At 43.5% G+C, this 24,949-nt stretch overlaps 1 protein-coding gene across 2 annotated transcripts in view; it reads right to left on the bottom strand.

Annotated features, from left to right (window-relative positions):
* Positions 1-24,949, bottom strand: part of LOC143982859 (cytochrome P450 2C23-like) — a 49,688-nt gene that overhangs the window by 11,260 nt on the left and 13,479 nt on the right. The window contains exons 4-9 of one of the 2 annotated variants that reach the window (XM_077481915.1): positions 20,133-20,293; positions 15,277-15,453; positions 14,754-14,803; positions 12,174-12,255; positions 8,440-8,587; positions 3,773-3,960 (exon numbers count right to left, since the gene is read on the bottom strand). In XM_077481915.1, coding sequence (XP_077338041.1) covers positions 3,773-3,960; positions 8,440-8,587; positions 12,174-12,255; positions 14,754-14,803; positions 15,277-15,453; positions 20,133-20,293 — 806 coding nt within the window. The remainder of the gene's footprint in view (positions 1-3,772; positions 3,961-8,439; positions 8,588-12,173; positions 12,256-14,753; positions 14,804-15,276; positions 15,454-20,132; positions 20,294-24,949) is intronic. The other variant, XM_077481924.1, reaches the window with a different exon arrangement.

The following is a 24,949-nucleotide window of genomic DNA, read 5'->3' as shown; positions in this document are numbered from 1 at the left end:
AAAATTATTGGGACAAGAATGAAAAATGCTGGGTTCAGAATGATAGTCTTTTCTATTTAGTAACATTCAATTTGCAACAGTAATAAGCTGAAAATTGTGTGTGTTTGATAAATAAAAAACTAAAACCATGTCCCTTTTTCATACACAGGAAGACCTCAGCCAGGACCATGCTCTGGCAAGTGGCACACAGGAGGAGGCGAGGGAAGGTGTCAGCCAGGAGGTGGCAGGGCCCACCCAGTCTCAGGTACCTCCCCTCTGCCTTCCATACAAAAGGCCCAGGAAGGGGACTAAAACAGAGAAGGCAGCACTGGCCCTCATCAGGCAGGCTAATGATGCCCTGAAATCCCCCCCTCGATGCTGTAGAGGCCTATGGCATCTACATAGCCTCCAATTTACAGCAAATGGAAGAGGGCCAACGGCACAAATGTGAAAAAATAATTTTTACAACCATCCACAAGGGGTTGAGTGGTGAACTGACTGACGACGATCACCTGTGTGCACTCCCCCATCCTCCTCCTTCCACAAGTCCACCTCCTGGGAAGGATGCAAGGAAGGCTGTACGGAAGACAAGAAAGTGATTGCCTGCCTTCAGTCTGATCTGACAGAACACACAGCCTTTTGTAGTACCACAGCCTGGGTACATATGTCATCTGCTGCTGTTCCTGTTCTCTGGGATTCTTGGACCAGATTGACCTCCTTTCTATATAGACTTCTCAAGCTACCAAGTTTTTGAGCCACAAAGTTCATGTGTGCCTTGGAGGCCAAAGGCTTCGCAAATTCAAGCACTTTCTCCAGCGTTGCCTTCATCTTTATTTTGTTTTTATGATGTTAAATAAATTGTGATTTTTTTTTTTTCAGAAAATACTTGCCTATGTGTTTTTCTTCAAATAGCAAATATAAATTATTTTGGGTGAGTAGGCAGGTACATTTCAAAAATACAATGTCAATTTTAACAAGGGACACCAACAACAAACAGATTTACAAATACAACATAATAATGGTGTTGTGGAAACGTGGCATAAAAAAATAAAAAGGAGAGCACTAGAAAATAATACAATAATAAAAAAATTTATATTAATGAAAAAAAAGGACTTTACAAAAATAATACATATATTATGTAGATCTGGCTTAAATTAAAATAAAGATTATTCAGGAGATACGTAGAAATAATAAAAAAATAAGTTTGTGATAACTGTGTGAATATGAACAGCAAAACAACTTCATTCTTCTAGCATTATATAAAGAAGAGAATGCGCGGCATTGAACAATTAAAAAATTTGCAGTGTGAAGAATCTGCCATCTCCATTACGAACGCTAGTTTACCAGACCGAGCGGTTCCGTCTCGAACTGGATTCTGAGCATGCGTGATTTTTTGGCATGTCGGAATTGCATACACTCTATCAAAATTACCGATAGAAAGTTTTTCCACTGGGAAAATTGAGAACATGCTATCAATTTTTGGCTGGCGGAAATTCGGACAGCTAAATTCCGATGGAGCATACACGCGGTTGCATTTTCAGATGAAAAGCTCTCAACGGTCTTTTTCTGGCCGGAATTCCGATCGTGTGTACGCGGCATAACTCCATCCAAAATATTTAATTTTATTTTAGATGAAATGGAGAAGGGTGAAAGCTTCTGTAAGGTTTTAAATTGTGCCTGTGTCCTTATTGGAAAGATGTCTCCTCACTTTCTGTCAGGAGTTTGTCAAGAGATGGCTAAAGGGGGCAAAAAAAAAAAACACAATTTAAAGAGAAGGTCCAGGCTCCTTCAGAAAAAATTAAAAGTCAGCAGCTACAAATACTGTTGCTGCTGACTTTTAATATTAGGACACTTACCTGTCTACTAATTCAGCAATGTCCTCACCTGTGCTGCCATCACCATCTCCACTAGGGAAAACGAGCAGTTAAACCTTGTGGCTTCACAGCTAGTTCCCTACTGTGCATACACAATGTACGCTGCTCTCTGTAAATGGGCCAGCTGAAGGGGGAGGAGGAGGGGGTGGAAATTCCAGCTGAGTTTGCTGTGACAATCTCAGCCAGAAGTGGGAGCAGATACCTGTCAATACCATGTACCTTCTACCCCTCAAAAGGTGCCCAATGTGGCAGCCGAGGTGGGAGGGGGGGGGCAGACAAGTGGAGCTCCACTTTAAGTAGAGAAGTGTAGAATTGGAAACTTCATTGTGGCTTTTGCCTTTCTATGACAGCTGAGCTCCTCAGCTTCTTGCATGGGCATCAGTGGAAGTGAGGGCAAATCTCTCCAATGGGGCCAGAGACGGAAATTGCAGCTCTGCCCCACTCTATCCAAAATAAAAAAAATGGCTGGAAATGGTTGTCAGTGTTGTTGAAAACCATCTGTAGTGGCGGCTCCTGAAGAGCATGCGCTATGCGGTTTTTCTAAAATTAAAGTTGTCTAAACTGCAGTTTGGTTTGGGTGTAATTAACCAAATTGGGCCTCAGCATCAGTCTGACTGGACTGTGAGATGTTCAGCCTGGCCACAGGGGGCACTGTCTCTTCAGGCAGGCATGGAACTGTGGTCTGGTCAGAGCCCGCCCAGTGGGAGTGGCGTTTTCGCTGGACTTCAGGGGGCACTGTCTCTTCTGGCAGGCATGGAACTGTGGTCTGGTCGGAGCCCGCCCAGTGGGAGTGGCGTTCTCGCTGGGCTTCTGAGAGAGGGTACATAAGATGCGGATGTCATGTGGTTCAGGGTTCCGGTCCAGTATGATGTGCTGACCAGCCCCCAGGAAGGCTATGGCCTGGGGTGCGGATCCACCCGACTTTAATGTCTTGGAGCTGGCTAGCCCAAGGCAAGGAAACTAAAGGAGGATTCTGAGATGGTTGGGTGCGGTCTCCGGTTCGGGAGAGACTCAGTGTACTTCGAGCATTCCAGGGGAGGACTCTTTAGTAAAACACCACGTATGGATTGGTTTTCTTAACAAGAGCCTGGAAGGGCTGAAATAACCGAGAGAATCCGGTTTTGTCGATATTGCCAAGCAGACTGAAAGATCCAGGTATCCTACAAGTGTTTCAAGTTTAGTTTCCCTACATGTTCTGCAACGTCTGTGGCAAAGACTTTGTTACTGAGTAAGCACCAAGTTGGCTGCTAGGCCTTGTGAGAGAGGGACTGTCCAACCTGAGTGATCATCTAGCTGCGAATGGCTATTATCTGGATGCAGTCAAAGTAAGCAAGTTCTTTAATGTTTTTGGACTTTGACACTAAGAGTACCTGAAATTCCTTTTCCAACCCTCTGATCCCAAGTTGAAAGACAGTTCAATTGTCTGAGTTTTGCAAATAAAATCCATTCAAGTGGATCTATTGTCAGTCTCAAGTTACTGGGCCATCTACCATGGGACATCCCCTAGACCAGTGTTTCTCAACTCCAGTCCTCAAGGCACCCCAACAGGTTGTGTTTTCAGGGTTTCCCTCAGATGAAAGGGCTGTGGTAATTACTAAGGCGGTGAAACGGATCAAATCACCTGTGCAAAATAATGGAAAGCCTGAAAACATGACCTGTTGGGGTGCCTTGAGGACTGGAGTTGAGAAACACTGCCCTAGACGTGCAACAATTAGAGCGGAGGGTAACGGTAAGCCCAAAAATAACCAGCAGCTCCTTCGGGGGTTAGTGCTACACATCTAAGGATTTTCAAACCCAGAAATTTAGAGATGGAATAATACCATTTGAATGTGATTGAGTTCCAGGCCAGGGAAGTGTAGGCCTTTGAGAGTTTCTTCTGAATTATTTATGAGCAGTCCTCATTGATAACATTCACTTACCTTAGGAATGTAGTAACCATGGAAAGTAATATCTCTGTTGGTAGCTCTGGGAAAACCCATTGGAAAGATGTCACTGTACCTCTGAATCTCATGAACAAGAGCATTCATATATGGCATCTTGCTCCGATCCTCTGCTTTAGGTTCTCGGCCTTGACCAATCACTTGGTCAATTTCTTCATGAAGTTTATCTATTAAGTATGCATAGAAAAATAATAGAAGTAAGGAATTTTCATTTTTCATATTTTTCATTCGTCCTCTTTACTGAGCAGCTTCACATGACGTACAGTAATTGACAATTTTGGGTTCAGATAAGCATAAATTGTTACTTCTTTTTTGGGTCTTTCATAGTAAACTTAAACCAAGATAGGAAGATAACATCCTCTTCCTGCTTGACTATAGCAAGTTGATGTTTTGCTTTTTTATCTAAGCTACTATTGTAGCTAGCTTAAATTAGTTCTACATATTTTCCTTTGGAGAATTCATTAAATGATGCACAGTACAGACTTGCAGCTTTTTGTAAATTTTCCATGGGCATATATGGAGAACTCGAAGGCCAGTGAGACAAAACCAAGTGATACAAAGCATTTGATCAAAAAACAAAAACAAAAACTTCAAGACAACAGCAAAAATATACATATAGTAAATGTAAAAGTAAATACTTATAGTAAATGAGATGAAGCATCAATTTCCAAAGAATACCCAAATACGTGCAAGAAAAAAAAACAAAAGGAAAAAAAAAACAGCATTTTTGCTTGCACATGATTGAATGATGGGCATCAGCAGAGCTTCCCTTTATTTACTAAGCTCTGGAACAACTGCACTTGCAAAGTACACATTCTATTTGCCTTTAGTAAATCAACCCCATAGATCTCTAATAGTATGCAAAAGTATATTGTGGAACAGAAATCCTTTGATTTTTAGAAAAGCCTTTCTTACAGAACCCATTTATTAGAAAATTGTATTAATACAGCATATTCTACAGGTCAGAAATAAAACAAACAGAAAAGGTGTATAGACTTTGGGCTACACCTCAGTGGCTAAGAACAGCAGGTGGTAAGCAGCCAAATGACCACTTTGTCACCATGACCCCATAGCACTGACATGAATTGTCTACCTAATCATGAATAAGCTAGATCGATAGGTTTGATTTACTAAAGGCAAACAGACTGATCACTTTAAAAAAGCAATGGACTACCGTCGCAAAAAGAAACTACCAATTTATATCTTAGTTTGCTGCAATCTAATATAAAAGTGTCACTGCGTGAACAAATTTAATTCAAAATATGTATATAACTTGGATTGCGCTAACTACCACCACAAATTATTAAATGTCAAATATCACTTCCACAGTGTTATATAAAACCCACAAAGTGCCGTGCATAAATGAATACTCCTATAAGATTACTTACTCCACCCTCAATAGGAGCACGTATCTTCTATAGTAGTAAAAAATAGTATTAAGTGCAATTCATTATTGTAAATGATACCTCAAAAATACTACAAGCAGAAAAACAAAAAATTGTATGTGAACAAAACAATTAATTCTAGTGCACAATGAATATCCTGAGTGAGGGATCACTCCAGTCCCAATAAGTTCCTTAAAGTGCTCCTTTAACCTCCCTGGCGGTATGATTCGTTCTGGTCTTAGGTGCTGAAAGCGGTACAATTATTTTGCATGGAATTTTTTTTTTTATATTGTAGTCCTGTAATTCTTAGGAATAACTCTCTTAAATCTGTTCAAACCAGAGTCTAGCAGACATCCCGGGTATGATAAAGTTTATAATATAATAAATAATAATAAAAATTATTCAATAATGTAATCAAATCCTAAAACACTGAAAAAGGGACACTTTCTGGTTGCTATGGACAATCTCCAAATTCCAGGCAGGAAAAACAGTATTTATAATATAAAAGTGCATGCAGGGCACTGCACAGACCACTAGGGACAAAGGGGGTGTGTAATTTTTTTTTATACAGTACTGTAATCTGTAAGATTACAGTACTGTGTGTGTTTTGTGTACTTTTACTTTTTTGAATTTGGCGCCGGGAACGGAGATCGGCGGCATTCGGGCACTGTGTGAATCGAGCGGAGGACAGCTCGATTACACAGCGTGGAGGGCATCGCTGGATCCAGGGGACAAGGTAAGTAACTTCTCCGTGTTCTCCCTGTATCCAGCGATGTGATCCCAAGTCTGGCTTGGGGTTACCGCTCGTGGAACTAAAATCCCAACCCGAGCCAGACTCGGGATCACCGCTAGGGAGGTTAATAAAGTGCTTCTTATATCCACCAAACAAGTGACTTTACCACCACCAGCCGCAATGGCCACTCACCAGATTAAATCTGTATATAGTTCATTTAGGATAACCCCTCCTTTGGGGATTTCACCAACCGCCTCTCCAAGCGGTAAATGGAAACCTCTCGTGCTAATTTTTTCTCATAAAGATATATGAATGGCTATCATAGTGTAGTATATCAAAAATGTATTTAAAAAGTAAAAAACAAAATATAAACTCACATGTGCCTGTGCCTATGCCGGCACCAAGCATGTCCAGCCGTGTACGTGGGGATGGGGTTCAGGCCTGTCACCCTATCACTTCTATCCCCTCTGAGTAGCGGCGTGCATCCCCCAGCCTCCGAGTGCGTTCCAAGCCTCGTTCTCGTATACTGGAAGTAATTAAAACTGAGTTCCCAGCAGCCTCTACGCGTTTTGCAAAATGTATTGCTCACATACAATTTTTAGTTTTTTTGCTTGTAGTATTTTTGAGGTATGTGCTCCTATTGAGGGTGGAGTAAGTCATCTTAAGAGTATTAATTTATGCACGGCACTTTGTGGGTTTTATATAACACTGTGGAAGTGATACACAGACTGATCACTTTGCAAGGGAATTATCCATAGAGCCTAGTGAATGAGGAAGTTCTTCTGACTTCCATCATCCAATCATGGTGTTTATTTTTTAATTACGAAATTTGGTTGGACTTTTGTTTTCCAGGTACTAAAATCAGAGAAAAACAGAAGTCCTATTTTTTTTAATAAAAGGTATTGTAAGAGGTGAGGACTACTTAGCAAGAAAGGAGGTTCCATTCCATTTGGCATACATACACACACAAACATATTGGGCTCTAGACTGCTACCTCTCCATCTGGATGAAGTAGCCCCAGCTGGAACAGGATATGTTGCCAAGGAATAACACTAATCAGGGCAGCCTCAAAGTGACCACTGGGATGGTAGAAAAAAGAAATGAGAACAAAAACACCAGCAGGTGCTCCTGTAGAAGCACATGAATCTCATCTATGGATAAAAGGTGTATACAGGGCTGATAGCAAGATGAATTCAAGAGCCCAATAACACCCAATGCCAGGTGTCCAATGACAAGTCAAAAGTTTATTTCAAACGAGTTAAAAACATGAAAAACATGACTGAATATTAAGGAGCATTACCAGCGGTTGACCAAGCACAGACCTATGGCAGGAGGAATGTGCCGGGGACCCAGATGATAAAGGAGATCCTGTTTGGGAGGCCACCCACAGTCGCCGAACAGCAGAGGGACTCACGTTACTGGAGGTCAGCTGATGAAACATGGGAATGCTGGAGAAACCAGGAAGTTGAGCCGGTCGCCAGATCTACATGTCTCGGGGCACGTCCCTTTATCAAATCCTCCCAACCAGGATCTCCTTTTCCCTCTGGGTTCCCTGGTATATTTCTCCTGCTGTAGGTCTGTGCCTGTTCAACCACTGGTAATGCTGCTTAATATGCAGTCATGTTTTTAACTGGTTTGGAATAAACGTTTGACTTTTTATTGGACTTGCTTTTGGTGTTATTGGGATCTGGAACTCATCTTGCTATCAGCCCTGTATACAACTTTCATTCATAGACGGGATTTATGTGGTTCTTCAGGAACGCATGCTGGTGTTTTGTTCTCATGTCCATTTAGTTTGGAAATCCTTTTAATGTTAGGTTTCAGTATGAAGAAGAATCCTCAGTTTGTCTTAGTCTTTTGATTTCAGGGCGGTTTTCTGTAAGGACTATTCAGTTTGTGCCCTTGGGCCTTCACATTGCCCAGCTAATACTTCCATAAGGGCTTATGTACACTATTAGCAATTGTTTGCATCTAGGCTTCTATGCTTCTGCCTACAAGTCAACGAGTTCAAAAACAACTCAAAGAAGCTCAGTGCAACTTAGAAGCAGTTTCATAAACTTCAGAAGTAAGGCCACATTCACACCTGAGCGATTTTCTGCTTGAGGTTTGTAGCTGTAAAATGCTCAACAAAAAACTGCAAAAACTTTATTAAAAATGCCTGAAAAACACCAGTAAATCACTACACTTAGATGTGAATGGAGCCTAAATTTATGCAAATTGGAAGTAGCTTGAAACAACTTCTTAAGTAAATGAAATCCAAACCAAAGCAACTCAAATGTGGGCCAAGGGGGATTATTTTCTTAGATTATTATTAGGCTGTTAAGGGAGAATTCCATTGCAAAGTTAACTTGCACATGTTTCCATGATGAAAACCAGCAGAGCCTCGTCACATTCACTAAACTAATATAAAATTCCCCCTGTATAGTGAGCAGCCTGTTTGCCTTTAGTAAATTAACCACAATGTATCTCATCTTATCTTGAAAGAATGCTGGGTTTGACTCTTATTAATATAACACCAGGTATTGTACCTTGTAGCTCAGGATGCTTTATCAGTATTAAGTATCCAAAGTTTACAGTGACTGCAGTACTTTCCGTTCCTCCTAAGAACATATCAAAGATTGACGCTTTTAGGTTTCTAATAGTAAATGGTGTTTTTACACCAACATTCTTTTCCTCCTGTAAAGAAAAGCAGAAAGCGGGGAATTGAGAGAAAGAAAGAGAGTTTTAGAACTAAGATGTTTACCATATTGTGCTGCCATTTTAAAATTCAGAGAGTGCTAGGTCAGATTAGGACAATGATACCACACTGAAAGGTTATTATATTATAATTATACTCCTGTGCCCTAGGGGAGGTAGAAGTTTTGTTGGCAAATGATAACATTTTGTCCCAATCCAACTCTTAAAGTGGTTGTACACCCTGTACAACCACTTTTACCTACAGCGATGTCTATGGTGCATGCACACTTTAGAAAGGGCAAATCATGGCGTTTCTAATAGGGGTCATGCCATGACTGGTAACCTGAAGAGGGGTGAAGATGGACGCTTGCTGCTAGTGGGGACAGCGGTGACAGTGTAGGCTTCGGTTTCAGGTAAGTGACACACAATGCATAGTAGCCCATTATGCTTTACCTTTGCAGGGAAATAAAGAGGAAGTAAAACCCATCCTCTTTAACCTCTTGCTTACTGGGCACTTAAACCCCCCTCCTGTCCAGACCAATTTTTAGCTTTCAGCGCTGACACACTTTGAATGACAATTGTGCGGTCATGCTACACTGTACTCAAATTAAATTTTTATCACACAAACAGTGCTTTCTTTTGGTGGTAGTTAATCAGCACTCGGGTTTTTATTTTTTACTAAGCAAACAGAAAAAAAAGACAGAAATTAAAAAAAAAAAATAGTTTCATAGTTTGTTATAAAATTTTGCAAACGGGTAATTTTTCTCCTTCATTGATATTCGCTGATGAGGCTGCACTGATAGGCACAGATAAGTCGACACTGATAAGACGGTGATGGGTGGCACTGATAGGCAGCACTGGTGATGAGGCACTGATTGATGACATTTGTAGGTGGCACTGTGGGCACTGATAGGTGGTACTGTGGGCACTGGTAGGTGGCGTTGGTGGGCACTGCTAAGTGGTGCAGATGGGCACAGAAGCCTCTGCAGAGGCTCTCCACAATCGGGACTGATGTCCCTCTCTTAGCCGCTGGTGATCGGCTTTTTTTTTATTCAGAGCAGATTACCAGCTCTGTTTACATCACATGATCAGCTGTCATTGGCTGACAGGTGATCACGTGGTAAGGGGTCGGTAGCGATCCTTTATTCCAATCTGTGATCAGCCGTGTCTCAGACTCGCTGATCACATAGCATGCCACGCATGCCCTGCAGGGGGTGTGCAGGCCGCTCGAGCACGGGAGGACGTCTATGGACGCCCTCCTGGCAAATTAGGTTCGCGCTGTAGCCGTCTTTCGGCTATAGAGCGGACGGAAGGTGGTTAAGGAGAGATGTTTATTTCCAACATGCTTAGTTTATAAGAAGTGATGATATTAGAGTGACTTTTGTTGCCAAAGTTTGTTTGCCTGTACTACAGCTTACAGTGAAGAATAGACTTGTGCACAACCGAAAATTTTGTTTAGTTTTGATTTGTTGTCATTCATAAAATACATAATTTCATTTTGCTATATTTGTTATGTTACATTAATACGTTTTCGGATAATTTGTTATTTCTGTAGAATGTTCATATTCGTTATACTGAATCTTGAATCATGACAAATTCATTCGTTATATCCGCTATAATTGCATTTGTATTCAATATTTATGTATGTATATATATTCGTGATAATGATTCGCAGTTTGGAAAGTTGTTTGTTTATTGAATCTTTTAACACACACAATGACAATCTCTCTTCTCTGCTCAAATACAATACAACACCCTTCTCACTCAGTTCTCAGGAATGCACTTTGCCAGTAATCCAACCTCCAGCACAAAATTAATCAGCTGATTGGAATGGAAGATTTACTTTGAGTTGACCTTTTGTTTCATTAGATTTTTAACGAATTACCGAATCATGTCGAATTCATTTGTTATATCCGCTATAATTTCTTTCGCATTCATTGAAATTCGTTATTTTTTATTTATTCGGATGCATCCGATTGTCCGAAAGATGCAAAATTCGGCCAAATTTTTAATTTGTTGCGAAACAAATTGCACAAGCCTAGTGAAGAACATCTGGCTCTTGTAGAAACCCATACGGTAGTACTAATATAAGGATGGGCTGGCTGTACAGAAAAAATAATGCAGGTAATTAATAGGGGCCATGGGAACAACTGCATAGCTCAGAACTACCAATGACTTTGAGGGGCTATCCCTGATTTGTCCCTCATTTTGGTCTGATCTATATAGTTGTATATAAAATGCAATTTTTATCTTTCAAAAAGTTTTTCCCAGTGCTAAACCTTTCATCCAATTTCTAAATTGCTGCAAGTTTACGCTTCAAATGCCAGTATAATAGAATAGTAGCGGTTAAAAAAAAAAATCGCTTGTTGGTTGAACTAATCATTTAATCTTTAATCTTTTAATACAATTTTACTATAAGAGAGCGTGTCAGGGGGTGTGTTCTATGCCTACATACTTTTGCTAATAGGTGCCCCTCATTCCCATCTCAAGAAGTTGGGAGGTATGGATTATGTACTTATGGAGCCGGCTAGTGTGTTCTCTGAGTTATGTGTTCAGGGAGTTAAAGTAGATGGAAACTAAACTGTCAATTAGTTTGTATTTTATTGAAACATTTTTGTATCATTTTTTATTCTTTATAGATTTTCTGCAGCCTACTTTTCAGCACCTTTATGTCTGCATGCATGCACTCCAGCAACTGCTGCATCTCATTTCTCAGGGTGGGTTATCCGATAGTGAAAACAGTGGACCATGCCTGCAAAATTTGCATTGGCTTAGCCCCATATAGTCTTCCTCGGAAACCCGTGTGACAATATGGGAGAAGAACAGGAAGTGCTTGATCAAGGCAAAATCACCTGATATTATCTTAATGAATGTTGCAGATTTAGGCCAAAAATTACTTTAAAAATGCAGTTTATATGAGATTTTAGTGATTGGGGTTACATATGCTTAAAGTGGAGTTCCACCCAAAAGCGGATTTAATTTGATTCCTCCCCCCCTCCAGTGCCACGTTTGGCACCTTTGGGGGGGGGGGGGGGGTTGGGGAGCGGATACCTGTTTTTGATAGGTATCCTGTCCCACTTCCGGAAGAACGTCAGCAGATCAATCCCCCTCTGCCTCCCTCCTCTTCTGCCAGCCAGTGAAAATTTGCAGTGAGCTTCGTGCATGCGCAGTAGGGGCCTGGCCAAGAAGCCGAAAAGGCTACCCTGCCGGGTTCCCTTAGTAGCAATGGCGTGGCAAGCAAAGATCGCCTGCGGTGCCCTCATCGCTGGACTCCAGGGCAGGTAAGTGTCCTAATGTTAAAAGTCAGCAGCTACAGTATGTGTAGCTACTGAATTTTACTTTTTAAAGGGGTGGCCGGACCTCCTCTTTAAGGGCTTCTTTACACTTGTGGCATTGAACACCCTGTTTCGTGCTCCGAGTGCCAATCAAAGCCCCCGACACTAAATAAAATGGTAAGCTTACAGTTGTTTACACATTGCATTTGCTTTGCTTCACTTCAAAAATGATAACCAATATTGCTTTCTTGCTGCTTCAAAATGTCTCCAAAGCCTCCATAAACGTCTAGGACAACGCTTGCTTACAGTACCTGCAGCTTTAGCTTTGCTTTGTTTTGAAGGTATTGCAGGTATGAGATATTCCAGGATGCAGTGGGAAACCAATAAGGGAACCTGAAAGACGTCATCAGCAATCACTTCTTATTCATGTGCGTATATTTTGGAATAGTCTAGTGCAGATGTCATATCTGGTGTGCAGCGAAGAGCAGCAGGAAGGTGAGCCAGGTCCAGACCAGAGCGGAGCAAATAGCAGACGGCACACACAGGGGGTTATTTACTAAAGGAAAATCCACTTTGCACTTGGAAGTACAGTCGCTGTAGATCCGAGGGGGGCATGCAAGGAAAATAAAAAACAGCATTTTAGCCTGCACATGATTGGATGATAAAATCAGCAGAGCTTCCCCTCATTTCAGATCTACCCCTTAGATTTAGAGTGACTGCACTTCCATGTGCACTTGCAGTGCAAAGTGGATTTGCCTTTCGTAAATAACCCCCATGGCGTGCAACATGAGAAGACTATAGCAGAAGGTGAGTAGCAGAGGCTCAACAGAGCTGGGGGACCGGTGCAGGAATAATATAGCAGGTAATATAGCAGGAGTAATATAGCAGGATGTGAGAGAGAGGAGGATCAGTAAGCCAGAAGATCAGAAGTGCTGGCAGTTACTACTGAGCTGGATGGGGGTGATCAGCAAAGCCAGGGATACTACTGACTGGGGCATCAACAGAGCTGGGAGAACTACTACGCAGGGGATCTGTTGAACGAGGGTACTAAGAAGCTGGGGAGTGGAGGTACTACTGAGATGTGGTCCCTCTCCTTTTGCATCTCCTGTCTGATTTAGCAGAGCTCAACCCCCAAGACATGCAATGCTACAAACACAGAAAAACGAAATACCAAAGCAGAACACAAACGGATAGTTAATCCATATAATTAAATTTGGATTTTCACGCAGAGGAGTAATCTGATCTGAAACTGGTGACAAAAGCTGAAGATTGAGTTCTGCAAAAATACGACAGCTGACACCATTCAGAATACTCTTAGGTAGGTTTCAAATTTTTATTCTTTGAGTTGTTAGGTTTCACATAAAATGTCATGCAGCAGATCTCAGTGGCAATGGGGAGGTAAGTCATATGTATACTAATACAAGCGACTCACTTCTATGCCCTACTGCATCTGCTTTTAGCAAATGCCATACCCGTATAAGTCTCTGGAAAAACTATACATTGCAGCCATAGGAATCTTCATGTCCACTAAAATATATCTAAAGCCAAAATCATTATTATTTGATTTTTTTTTGGCTAGAGCGGGGAAGTGTATTGTATTTCTGTCTGTGTCACTGGGGAGAATCTCCTTATTTATTCCTGGATACCCCTGTCAGTGAAACAGAAAGTCACGAGTAATAGCTTACACCTGTCAGGAACGAATAAAGAAGAAAACCTCCAATGGGGACATCTGTTCTACTGACAATGTCTACTGACAATGGTTCCTGAGAGGATTTCTGCTTATCTTGCAGAGATTTCCTTTGACTTCCTGTTGTGTCTCTGTGACAGGAAATGAAAAGAAATCTTCCAAATGGGATGCAGGGCAAAAACATGACAGCTTTTTTTAAATTATTTGTCCTGTTTACTGTGAGGGGGGCAATGGATTCCCTAATTTGAAGGGATTTAATCTCACTTCCTGTTTTGGCTATGGGACAGGAGGTGAAGGTAAATCAATGGAACAAGGAGGGCAAAAATAGACCTTACAGAGGTTATACCCCTCCCTTACGCTATCCAAAATGAAAAAAAAAAAAGAAAATTGTATCATACTTACTGTAATTCTCTTTTCCTGGTGCCTATTCATGGCAGCATATGTATGATAGTAGCACCACCTACTTCCACCCACAGGATCAGTGCATAGCTATAAAATGTTAACACCCACGCAACAGCCCATTCCCTGTATATCGCTAGGAATGAACTGGTTGGGTTCAGTATGCTGCCATGGATAGGCACCAGGAAAAGAAAATTACAGTAAGTAGAATACAATTTTCTGTTTTCCTGGTGCCTCCATGGCAGCAAACGTATGATAGATCAATAACTACCTATCAGGGTGGGAAGCTTCAGCATATTAGATCATAAGAAAATGAGTAAGCTACTGGCTTCCTGCCAAAGACAGGTGTAGCGAGGACTACTAAACCCATCAGTAGTGCTGAAAGAATGCGCTATAATAGAACCGGATTGACTCCCCTGCCTGCCATGTTGGCTGACATCTCAATATGGGATAGGCAAGCAAATGACCACAGGCTTTTGATGCCATGAACAACAGCAAGGCTGTGAACTTCCTGCAGCTCAAAGAGCTTCCCCGATAATTCTTCTACGAGAAGCTGGCTTCAGATAAGGGTGAAGGTCTTGGTAGAAAACAAATTGAGCACAATCTGCAATATCCTCCCCATCTGCACCAACATTTAAATCCCCAGGACAGTCCCCAGGACACGCCCCCAAAGCCCACCCCAAATTAAAGCGCAGACAGAAATAGGACAAAAGACAGCACCCAAATATTCCCACCAGTGCGTTTATCTGGCCACAATCACCCCAAACCCCTGATAGAACCGAACCTGCTTGTGTGATTGGCTCACCAATTTTCCAAGAAGTCTGTGTAAGATACATGTCCGATTTCAGGCATCCCCTGCAACAAAAATTTAATTTTTGGAGAGATACTTTCAATAGGAACACGTCTAAAGGGATGGAGACCCAGCAGATTTCCTCATTAGTGCTTTCCAGCTGCACACCTGACAGTTAATTATGAAACCTCTCCCATTAGACCCACTCAGAACAGAGGCACAGAGAAACACAGAGGGATTTCTTCAGAATAACAAAAAGGTAGGAATCTGCAACAAAGGTTGTTATAATCCTTGCAATGTACATAGATCACCCAGAGGAGATTTTATTTCCCCCTCAACAAAAGTGGAGTTATGCTTTAGATACCAATATCACTAAATATAAAGCAACACTCAGAGTGAGTGAAACAGCATATACAGTAAATGCTGTCTTTGTTTGGAATGCCATCTTCATTTCTGATAAGCTGCCCCTCTTTACTGAACTAGTCACAGCAAAATCTGGGCTGGTGAATCTACAGTATCCATACAGGTGTTGACTGACCTGCTTTATCCTGATGAGAAAACAGTCAATATAATCTCGAGGACAGGCCGGATCCAGAGTCTGCTGGTGAAGTTCAATGCTCTTCATCAATTCGTTCTCAAGAGGCTCAAGAAAAGTAAAAATGTTTCTGTGCGGTCCTGGTAAATATTTCATAATTGTTGGGAAAAATTCATAAAGCTGTCAAGAGAGATATAACATGAGTCAGGTAGCAGAACAAAAATCATACTTATTCCACAAATTATGATATTAATGCCAAAAGTTTTTTATTTTTGGTTTATGATGTAATGCAGATTGGTTCTAAAAATATATGTATCGTATTTATCGGCTTATAACACACACTTTTTCCCCCTTAAAATCAGGGGATAATCATGGGTGCGTGTTAAACGCCGATCCTCTGCGATTTTTGCGCAATTTTTTAGCCTCTGGGCGGCTTTCAGCTGCCTTCGGCCCTTCTTGTGGCTTTCGGCCGTTCTTGGCGGCTTTCGGCGGTTCTTGGCGGCTTTTGGCCGCCTTTGGCTCTTCTCGGCGGCCGAAAACCGCAGAGAGAGGCCGAGGGCGGCTGAAAGCTGACGAGAACGGCTGAAGCAGGCCAAAAGCCACCGAGAATGGCCGAAGGCAGCCGAAAGCCGCTGAGAATGGCCGAAGGCGGCCAAGAACTACCGGGCGCCACCGAGATACACAGGACATCTCGGCGGCGCCATTTTTAAAAATAAAATCTGAAATGAACACTGACAAGGGGACAATGATGCACAAGGCTGCATTACAAGGCTGCAATGATAGACAGGCTGCAATGATAGACAGGCTGCATGACAAGGCTGCAATGATGGACAGGCTGTATGACAAGGCTGCAATGATGGACAGGCTGCAAATGACACTGATAAGGCTGCATTGATAGGCATTTAAATGTACATTTTTTTCCTTAAATTTCCCTCCTAAACTTGGGGTGTGTGTTATACTCCGATAAATACGGTACTTAGCACACTAGTATCAATCCATAAAAACTCTAAACTCAACAGCTGAAACTGATCTTCCATCCTCAGCAGAACCGGATCAAAGAAGTCCATAAAATTTACTACAAAATATAAATTGACGTTCTTATGTCCTGTGGATAGGTGACCACATTTCGCGTTGTGGATTAGTACTTTCACCCTGGTTTTTGTAAACAGAGGCATGCTGATTGCACACCTGTGGGCTGGGTTCATACACATCCCAGGGATAGACCTCAGAACTCCCACTCGGAGACAGCTCCACCTAGGCAGAGAGGAAGTCTCACTGAGGAGTCAGGAGGGCTCCACCCTACAGACGGGATGTCTGTGTATGAGTCTTAGGAGGACACCCATGTTCTTTAGGGGAGAGACTGCAGGTAACAGTTTGAACCCCAGGTAAGCCAGGAGAGAGAGAGTTTGACCCAAGCATACAGGTCTGAGGAACAGACCTATGCCCTAGGGGTGAGGCCTGAAGCAGCTGTCTCTGCAGTAAGTAAGCCAGGAGGCTGAATAACCATGATGCAATTATGGTGGAACCCCTCTGCAAGCGAAATTTCTGTTTGATTTGAACTTTTTTCTTCTTTTAAATAAAAGTGGGCTGCCATGCCCTTGAAAATACAGTCTGGACTGACACATGATTCCTCAAATCACATGCACCACTTGATCTGACACACCCCGATATCTTACAGTCCCAGTGCATAAATGCAAGTTCACAAATCTCTCTTCTTAAATTTCTTCATATCTCACATGATGGAAAACCAGTTTTGCATGATGGTCTTGCCTTTTTCTTGGTGACAATCTCCATAAAAACAGAAACCTATATAGTGTAATATGTTTCCTCACTAATCTGCCAATAAAATAGTACTATATGTGCTCACATTATAATTAGGCGTCACAAATGTTTCTATATAATTCACTTGTGTGGTCTTTTCTTATATACTCTTACCCTCCACCATCATAAGAAAGCCTTCAGTGTAACCCTCTTATTTTTTCATTTCCCAATTGTGTCTCCCCCTGGGAATGTTTCTCCTCTTCCACTCTAGAGTGAGCGTGAAAATTGCTCAAAAAAACAAAAGCATAATATAGTTTGATATCGCTTTAAATATCCAAAACCTGTTCAGATATTTCACTACTCATATTCAGGTATAGATTAAAGTGTGTAACTCATATGCTAACGGAAACACCTAATGTCACCTTGTTATAATGTGAGCACATATAGTATTTTAATGGTAGAATTGTGAGGAAACATACTAAACTATATAGTTTTCAGGAAGTGCGACGGCCTGGTCGCCAACCCTCGGGCATTCTCCAGGTGCAAGAAGTGTGGAGAGTACACTTTCAAAGTGGAGCAGTCAGTCGCACTACCAAAGGCCTACCGCGTGGACTGGACCACGGGCGTGACACCCGAGGAGTCGGCCATCTTCGCCTTTTTCGGTAAAGACTTCCACCGCGGTGACACCTATCGTTGCTGACATCCCAGAGAGAGATGCCGCAATGTCTGTTACTGAGACTGCTGAGGAAACCACTCTGGAGCAGATGGATACTGCTTCTACCACCGCTACGGAAATTACTATGCCTCCTTTGGAGAAGGTGAGGCACACAAAGTCTTTCCAGAGTCAACGTAAAGTCCTGTTTCTGTAACACTGGCATCTGCAGCATTTACAGTGAGTGTAGTGTGCTTCCTGCACAGTATACACCTGAAGCTACCCCAATTGCTGGTGTTCTTCAGATCCTATACCACAGGCAGGCAGCTGCAGTAATTACAGTCGGTGTACTGTGTCATCTGCTCAGTGTGCACCTAAAGCTACCCCAATTGCTGGTTTTCTCATCTTCCTGCAGGCCATTGTCTGGAAGGCCAACAAGGAGAGGCAGACAGTCATGAGCCAATAAAATAGGGCAAGCAGTCTCTGTGTCTAGAGACAGCAGTGCTGGTCGTGGATGCGGTGCATCGTCATCAGCACGTAGCCATGGGACACGCTTGTCCTTATTTTCGGCAGCTGGACGTGTTGAGCCGCATCATGCCAAAGACTTGGTAGAGTGGATGACCAAGCCCTCCTCATCCTCTCTCATCCAGGGTACTAGCAAAGCAGCTGCCAACGCGTCCTCTTCCCTCGTCTCAGTGTCATCAGTCACTCCTTCCCTAGGCCCACCATGTCCTCCTGAGGAGTCCCCTGAACTGTTTGAGCACAGTGTTGGGTACATGCTCCAGGAGGATGCCCGTTTTGAAGGCTCTGATGATGATACCCAGCTAGAGGAAGGCAGTAGCGTGAGCGCAGAGAGAGGGGATGCTCAAGAAGGACAGCAATCTGTTAGTCATGTTCCACCAGCTGCAGCATACTGCCAGGTTTGCTCCAGTGATGAAGAGGGAGGGGAGGATGAGGTCACTGAATTAGCTGAGTGCGCTGGGATTGGCCAAAGCATGCAGGCCATGGTACATGCTTTGGCCAATCATCATACAGCAATGCATGACGAACGGGCGAACAACCAATGTTCGACCTGAACATAAAGCTCATCCCTAGGGGTTATCTGCGATTTTTTAGCAGGACTGTGACATTGCGGCATACAGATCGGACACTTTTGACACTTTTTTTGGGACCATTGACATTTATACAGCAATCGGTGCTATAAATAGCCACTGAATACTGTATAAATGTCACTGGCGGGGGAGGGGTTAACACTATGGGGCAATCAAGGGGTTAACTGTGTTCCCTGAGTGTGTTATATCTGTAGGGTGAATGGGCTCACTTCAACATGACAGAGATCACTGTTCTTGATCACTAGAAACAGGAGATCTATGACATGTTTACAAAGGCAGTTCCCCATTCTGCCTTTGTATAAGGCGGTCAAGGGCCGCCAGCGGACATCGAGTCCGCCCAACCCTTGGGCATGCTCCTGCAATGCGCAGCAAGAGCGTGCCGCTCGCAGCGCGTGCCTGCGACTGCGCAAGCTGCCGTACGGGTATAGGGATTCGTGCAGGAGAGCCAACCAGCCACGGTATATGTGAGTGAGCAGGTCGGCTAATGATTAACAACGTCAGTCCAGCGGATGCCTGCGCTCTTCACATTACTGGAAACCATGAGTGCAGCCTTCCCACTGGGTTTGTTGTGAACTGTCGCTGAACTATTTTCCATTGCACCTGACAGTGGGAATTATTGCCGCTGCACCCCATCTACAATGACTGCCTGAAGCTGCATTCCAGGAAAACAAAAGCCTGCCCCCCGAACTCAGAGCTGGGGATACAAAGACTTATGGGGGATGTAGTCCATGCTAAATCTAAATCAGGAAAAGACTGTGTGAGACCTTAAGTCCTGGTAGGACTGTGGCAAAGCCTGCCCTGCTGGAACATAGTTTGAGGTGCTGTGCATGCGCAGAGGACAGGCTGGACTGGCATAGAGTCCTCAGGACCACTGCTGCACCTACCAAGAGACCGCTGATGCTATAGTGACTGCTGTATTTGAGTGTCATGAGGGTACCCACAAGACTGTGAGAGGAGGAGTATGCACTGTAGTTTGTGATAGCCTATTTAACTATTAGATTTTAATAGGCATTTTATAAAAATTGATCATCAGAACCCTTAAAATGTAATCCAGACCTTTCCATTCCAGGAATATTAAATAGGTTTCATTACAACCACATTGATAGTTAGAATTTAATTCCTTCAGGAAAAAATTTTCATCCTACTCCTTTGAATTTTTTTGCAACTACGGTCAAAAATTAACAGCAATTTGACCCCAGCAATGATTAAAAAATGGAACGAATATTGTGATAATGAAAATGATTGAACTAAATTCTACTGGTGTATGGTCAGCTTATACCATGGACCTTATCTCTGGACATAAATAAAGTAACACTGATAATAAATTTCCTCACCTGGCCCCAAACAGATGAAAGGATATGAAAAGATTCACGTGACTTCTGTAGGATTTCCATCCATTTCTTGTTATTGTAGTCATAGCGAGTCCCCAATAATATATTAGCAAGGATATTAGAGGAAGCACAGATCAAAGTGGTGCTGGGTTCAAATGGCTCCTCTAAATACATAAAAGTACAAGGATATTGTGGTTTATGTGTGGTGTAATTGTAAACATCCATGTAGTAAACACATGTTCTTTGATGGTATACAGCAGGCATGTCCAAAGTCCAGGCCTTGGGCCAATTGCTTTCGGTTTCATAGGGCCCCACTGGTAATTTGGATACATATATATATATCTTTTGTGGCCCCCAACGAGGCACGAGGCGCTCGGGGATTCGTTGGGGGCCACAAAAGAAATATACCTTATTTATTGTTCTTCAGAAGGGGTGGGACGAGTGTCATCAGATTACATACAGGAAAATCTCCTGTTTACGCGACGGCCTCTGTAATAGCAAGTCCCATCTCATGGGCTGGTGGAGGACTGTTCTGTCTATCATAGGAGGCAGAACTTTGTATTAAAGAGGCCACTGAGTAAACAGGAGATTCTCCTGTATGTAATCTGTTGGCGCTCATGCTGCCCTCCTCCTTGTTCCCTCCAAGGTTGCAGATGAGCATGGATCAGGCTGCACTGATGACAATAGTGAGGCTGCATTTATGGCACTTGTGAGGCTGCATTCATGGCAATGGTAAGGCTGCATTCAGAGGCTGCATTCATGGCATTTGTGAGGCTGCATTCATGGCACTTGTGAGTCTGCATTCATGGCACTTGTGAGTCTGCATTCATGGCAATGGTGAGGCTGCATTCAGAGTCTGCATTCATGGCAATGGTGAGGCTGCATTCATGGCAATGGTGAGGCTGCATTCAGAGGCTGTATTCAGGCAATGGTGAGGCTGCATTCATGGCACTGGTGAGGCTGCATTCATGGCAATGGTGAGGCTGCATACATGGGCACTGACCCTTATTTGCTTCACAGTTCTTTATTTAAAAAAAAAAATTTTCCCTGAAACTTCCCTCTTGAAGGTGCGTCTTATACACGGGTAAATACGGAATATCCAAATAACACGCCCAAACTCATCCTTAGACTCTCCACCACACACAGCCACAAAGGCAAGAGAATTTCTTGTTGGGCAGTGTATTAGTTAAAATGCATTTAATTTTAATGGTTCAAAGAATGTCAAGCAAAATGGTCGGCCCTCATGCATGTTCACTTCATTAAATCTGGCCCTCTTTGAAAAAGGTTTGGACACCCCTGGTATACAGCCTTGTTCTGGGTGGTAAATGGTAGACCTCAGCGTGTACATACAAGACCAGATTCAGTAATATCCGCCTCCAGCAACTCATAGTAGTCACATTCAACTGGACCTGTTCTGGAAGATGTTTCATAGTTTACCATGCCATTTCTTCAGTTCCAATGTGTTCAGGAATTTATCCCAGCATTTATATCAACAGCTCAATCCAATCACCATTGGATGTGCAAATGTCCCGACGTGCATTGGAACTGAACAAGTGAATTGATGAGCTACAAAACATCTTCAACATTACAGAACAAGTCCAGTTGAATGTACCTAAATAGTACAAGCTATACCATGTACTGAATAAATGAGAACCTTAACAAACACCATCCTTCAGTGCCTGACAGCTAACAGCATATTTTCAGGCTTTAGAAGGAGCATTTAAAGTGCGGACCTGAAGTGTTCACTCCTCTGGACTCCAGTTACTAACTTAAAGTGGTTGTAATTGGCTGAATTCCATGCATGAAGGTAAAAAGCCTTCAGTGTACAGCACCCCCTCAGCCCCCCCCCAATACTTGGCTAAGCCTGATCTTCATCCAATGATGTGCACAAGAGCTGAGGCTCCCCATGGTCTCTCCCTCCTGATTGGCTTAGATGCAGGAGCCATTGGCTCCCTCTGCTGTCAATCACAGCCAGTGAGGGGGGGGGGGGGGGCTGAGCCACGCGCTCTCTGTGTCTTATGGACAAAGCGAGCCAGTTTGGGAGTGAGCCTGCACGAGTGCCCTCTTAGCAAGTGACTTGCTAAAAGGACATTCGGCAAAGGGGAGGGGCCCAGTGCGCTGATGGGGGACGGGAGAAGGGATGCTCTGTGCAAAACCATTGCACAGAGCAGGTACGTACAGTATGACATGTTTGTTTTTTGTTTGTTTTTGTTTTTTTCCTTTTATAGTCCATTTAACCAGGCAAGAGATGGATCGAAATTCAGCAGGCATCAGCTGGATTTCGATCCATGTGTGGCCATTCCCACTCAACAGAAGTCAATCTAACAAATTACTTCTGTCAATTAGAGAAGCCATTGGATTGATTGGTGTATCCTAACAGCAGAGGAGTCCCACTGTCAGACTACATCCGCACACCAGGAAGGATTCATCCATCCACCTTGCTTGTGTGGATGGGGATTTGCTTCTTTGTGCTGTTATTAGGCACGCACGTGGGTGTGAATGATATATGTAGGACTGACCCCCGAAGGAGCGGCTGATTTAATTGGGCTTACCATTACCTTCTTGACCTCGTATATGTCTAGGGGTTTCCCGAGGTAGATGGCCCAAAGAATTTCGCAAACTGACACTGGATCCACTTTTGGGATATTTATTTGACAACGGGTAGACAGAACAGTCTCTCAATAAAGAAAAAAAAGGCTTGGGTAGGAAGTTCAGGTACTCTTGAAACTGCAAAAGATAGGAAGTCTCTCACTATAAAAATCCAGAGAATTAATGCTCACAACTGGATTCTCACAGCTCTCACAGATAGACCTCCTCTCACTAGGCCTAGCAGCCGATAGAGTAAAGCAAAGCCTCTGCCACAGACTTGCATATAGAACACTTGAACAAAGTCTCTGCCACAGACTTGATGTAGAACACTTGTGAATAAAGTCTCTGCCACAGACTTGATGTAGAACACTTGTGAATAAAGTCTCTGCCATATACTTGGATGTAGAACACTTATGAATAAAGTCTCTGCCACATACTTGGATGTAGAACACTTGTGAATAAAGTCTCTGCCACAGACTTGGATGTAACTGAAGGATGTAGATAAATTTAGAGAGCTATTATACGGTACCAGTATCTTGCAGCCGGTCCGGTGATAGCGTATGAGTGTGGATTCACTTGGTGTCTTTCAACTGAGCTTCCAGGCTCCTTCTGAGAAGCCATATGCATGGCCTTCTCCAGAAGAGTCCTCCCCTGGTTGCTTCTCCAGTTGCTGGGCCTCTCCACAGATGAGACGGCACCGGACCACCTTTGAATTCTCCTTCCAGTTACTTTGCCTCTGGCTAGCCAGCCCCGAGACTCGGAATTGGATGGATCCACACCCCAGGCCATGAGGGCCATGGGGTTGGTCAGGAGGACCAGGACCAAACAGACAGAAAGATCTTCTGGAACGGAACCCAAAAGCATGTGATGTCAGTACCTTAAGTACTCTCTCCCAGAATACACAGCAAGATGACACTCCCACTGGGCTGGTTCCGAGAAAGAATTGCACTGAATCACACTTGCTAGTAGTGACAGCAACACCTGTGGCCAAGCAGAACAGTCCAGCTAGACTGGTACTGAAACCATAATTTGGTATAATTGACCCTAAAACCCAACTTTAGGAATTTTAAATAGAAAAAACACATAGCCCCTGCTCTTCAGGAGCCGGTGCTACATATATAATAGGTCCACTAGAGATCCAGTGTATATCCAGGAAATATAATTTACACTTAAACAGAAAACAAAAAAGTGGAGGACATGACTAATGAGGTCATCCCATTGGTTAAGGTGGTTCTGTGGTGGCACCCACCTGAAACAGAGACCACTTTACGCTTACATAGAAATAAGGCTTTGTAGTACAGTCTTTGTAATGGTGGAGAGGGGACCTTGTCATTTGATGATAGTCACAGCAGATTACCGTATATACTCGAGTATAGGCCGACCCGAATATAAGCCGAGGCCCCCAATTTACCCCCAAAAAACTGGAAAACTTATTGACTCGTGTATAAGCCGAGGGTGAGACATGGCTGTCCATCCCTGTGTGTCCATCCATCCCTGTGTGTGTGTCCGTCCATCCATCCCTGTGTGTGTGTCCATCCATCCATCCATCCATCCATCCCTGTGTGTCCGTCCATCCATCCCTGTGTGTGTATCCATCCATCCCTGTGTGTGTGTGTGTGTGTGTGTGTGTGTGTGTGTGTGTGTGTGTGTGTATTCATCCATCCATCCATCCCTGTGTGTGTGTGTGTGTGTATCCATCCATCCATCCATCCCTGTGTGTGTGTGTGTGTGTGTGTGTGTGTGTGTGTGTGTGTGTGTCCGTGCAGCCTTGTGTGTGTGTCCAGCCTACCTGTGTCCCAAGCCTCCGTCCCGAGCCGCCGTCGTCCCGAGCCTCCTCTGTCCCGTGCCTCCTCTGTCCCGTGCCTTCCGGTGTCCCGTGCCTCCTCTGTCCCGTGCCTCCTCCGCCCCGTGCCTCCTCCGTCCCGTGTCGTGCCGATGGATCGCCGCTCTTCTCGGCGGCCATTCTACGATTCAAAAGCTGCGCCTCCGTCCTCCGCCTGTGATAGGCGGAACACTCAATTTCCCAGCAGCCTGTGTTCCGCCTATCACGGACATCCTCTCATACTCGTCCGTAGTATGAGAATGAACGGATGTCCGTGATAGGCGGAACACTGACTGCTGGGAAATTCAGTGTTCCGCCTATCACAGGCGGAGGCGGAGAAGGAGGCGCGGCTTTTGAATTTAAATGTCCGCCGTCTGTCTGCTTGATACGCTGATCGAGCAGTCAGACA

The sequence above is a fragment of the Lithobates pipiens genome, unplaced genomic scaffold (assembly GCF_037356315.1).
Source record: "Lithobates pipiens isolate NorthernLeopardFrog02 unplaced genomic scaffold, aLitPip1_a1.2 Scaffold_1, whole genome shotgun sequence".
In the NCBI taxonomy this organism is placed as follows: Eukaryota; Metazoa; Chordata; class Amphibia; order Anura; family Ranidae; genus Lithobates; species Lithobates pipiens.
Note: the sequence above shows the minus strand (reverse complement) of the source record. Positions and strands in the feature narration are given on the sequence as shown.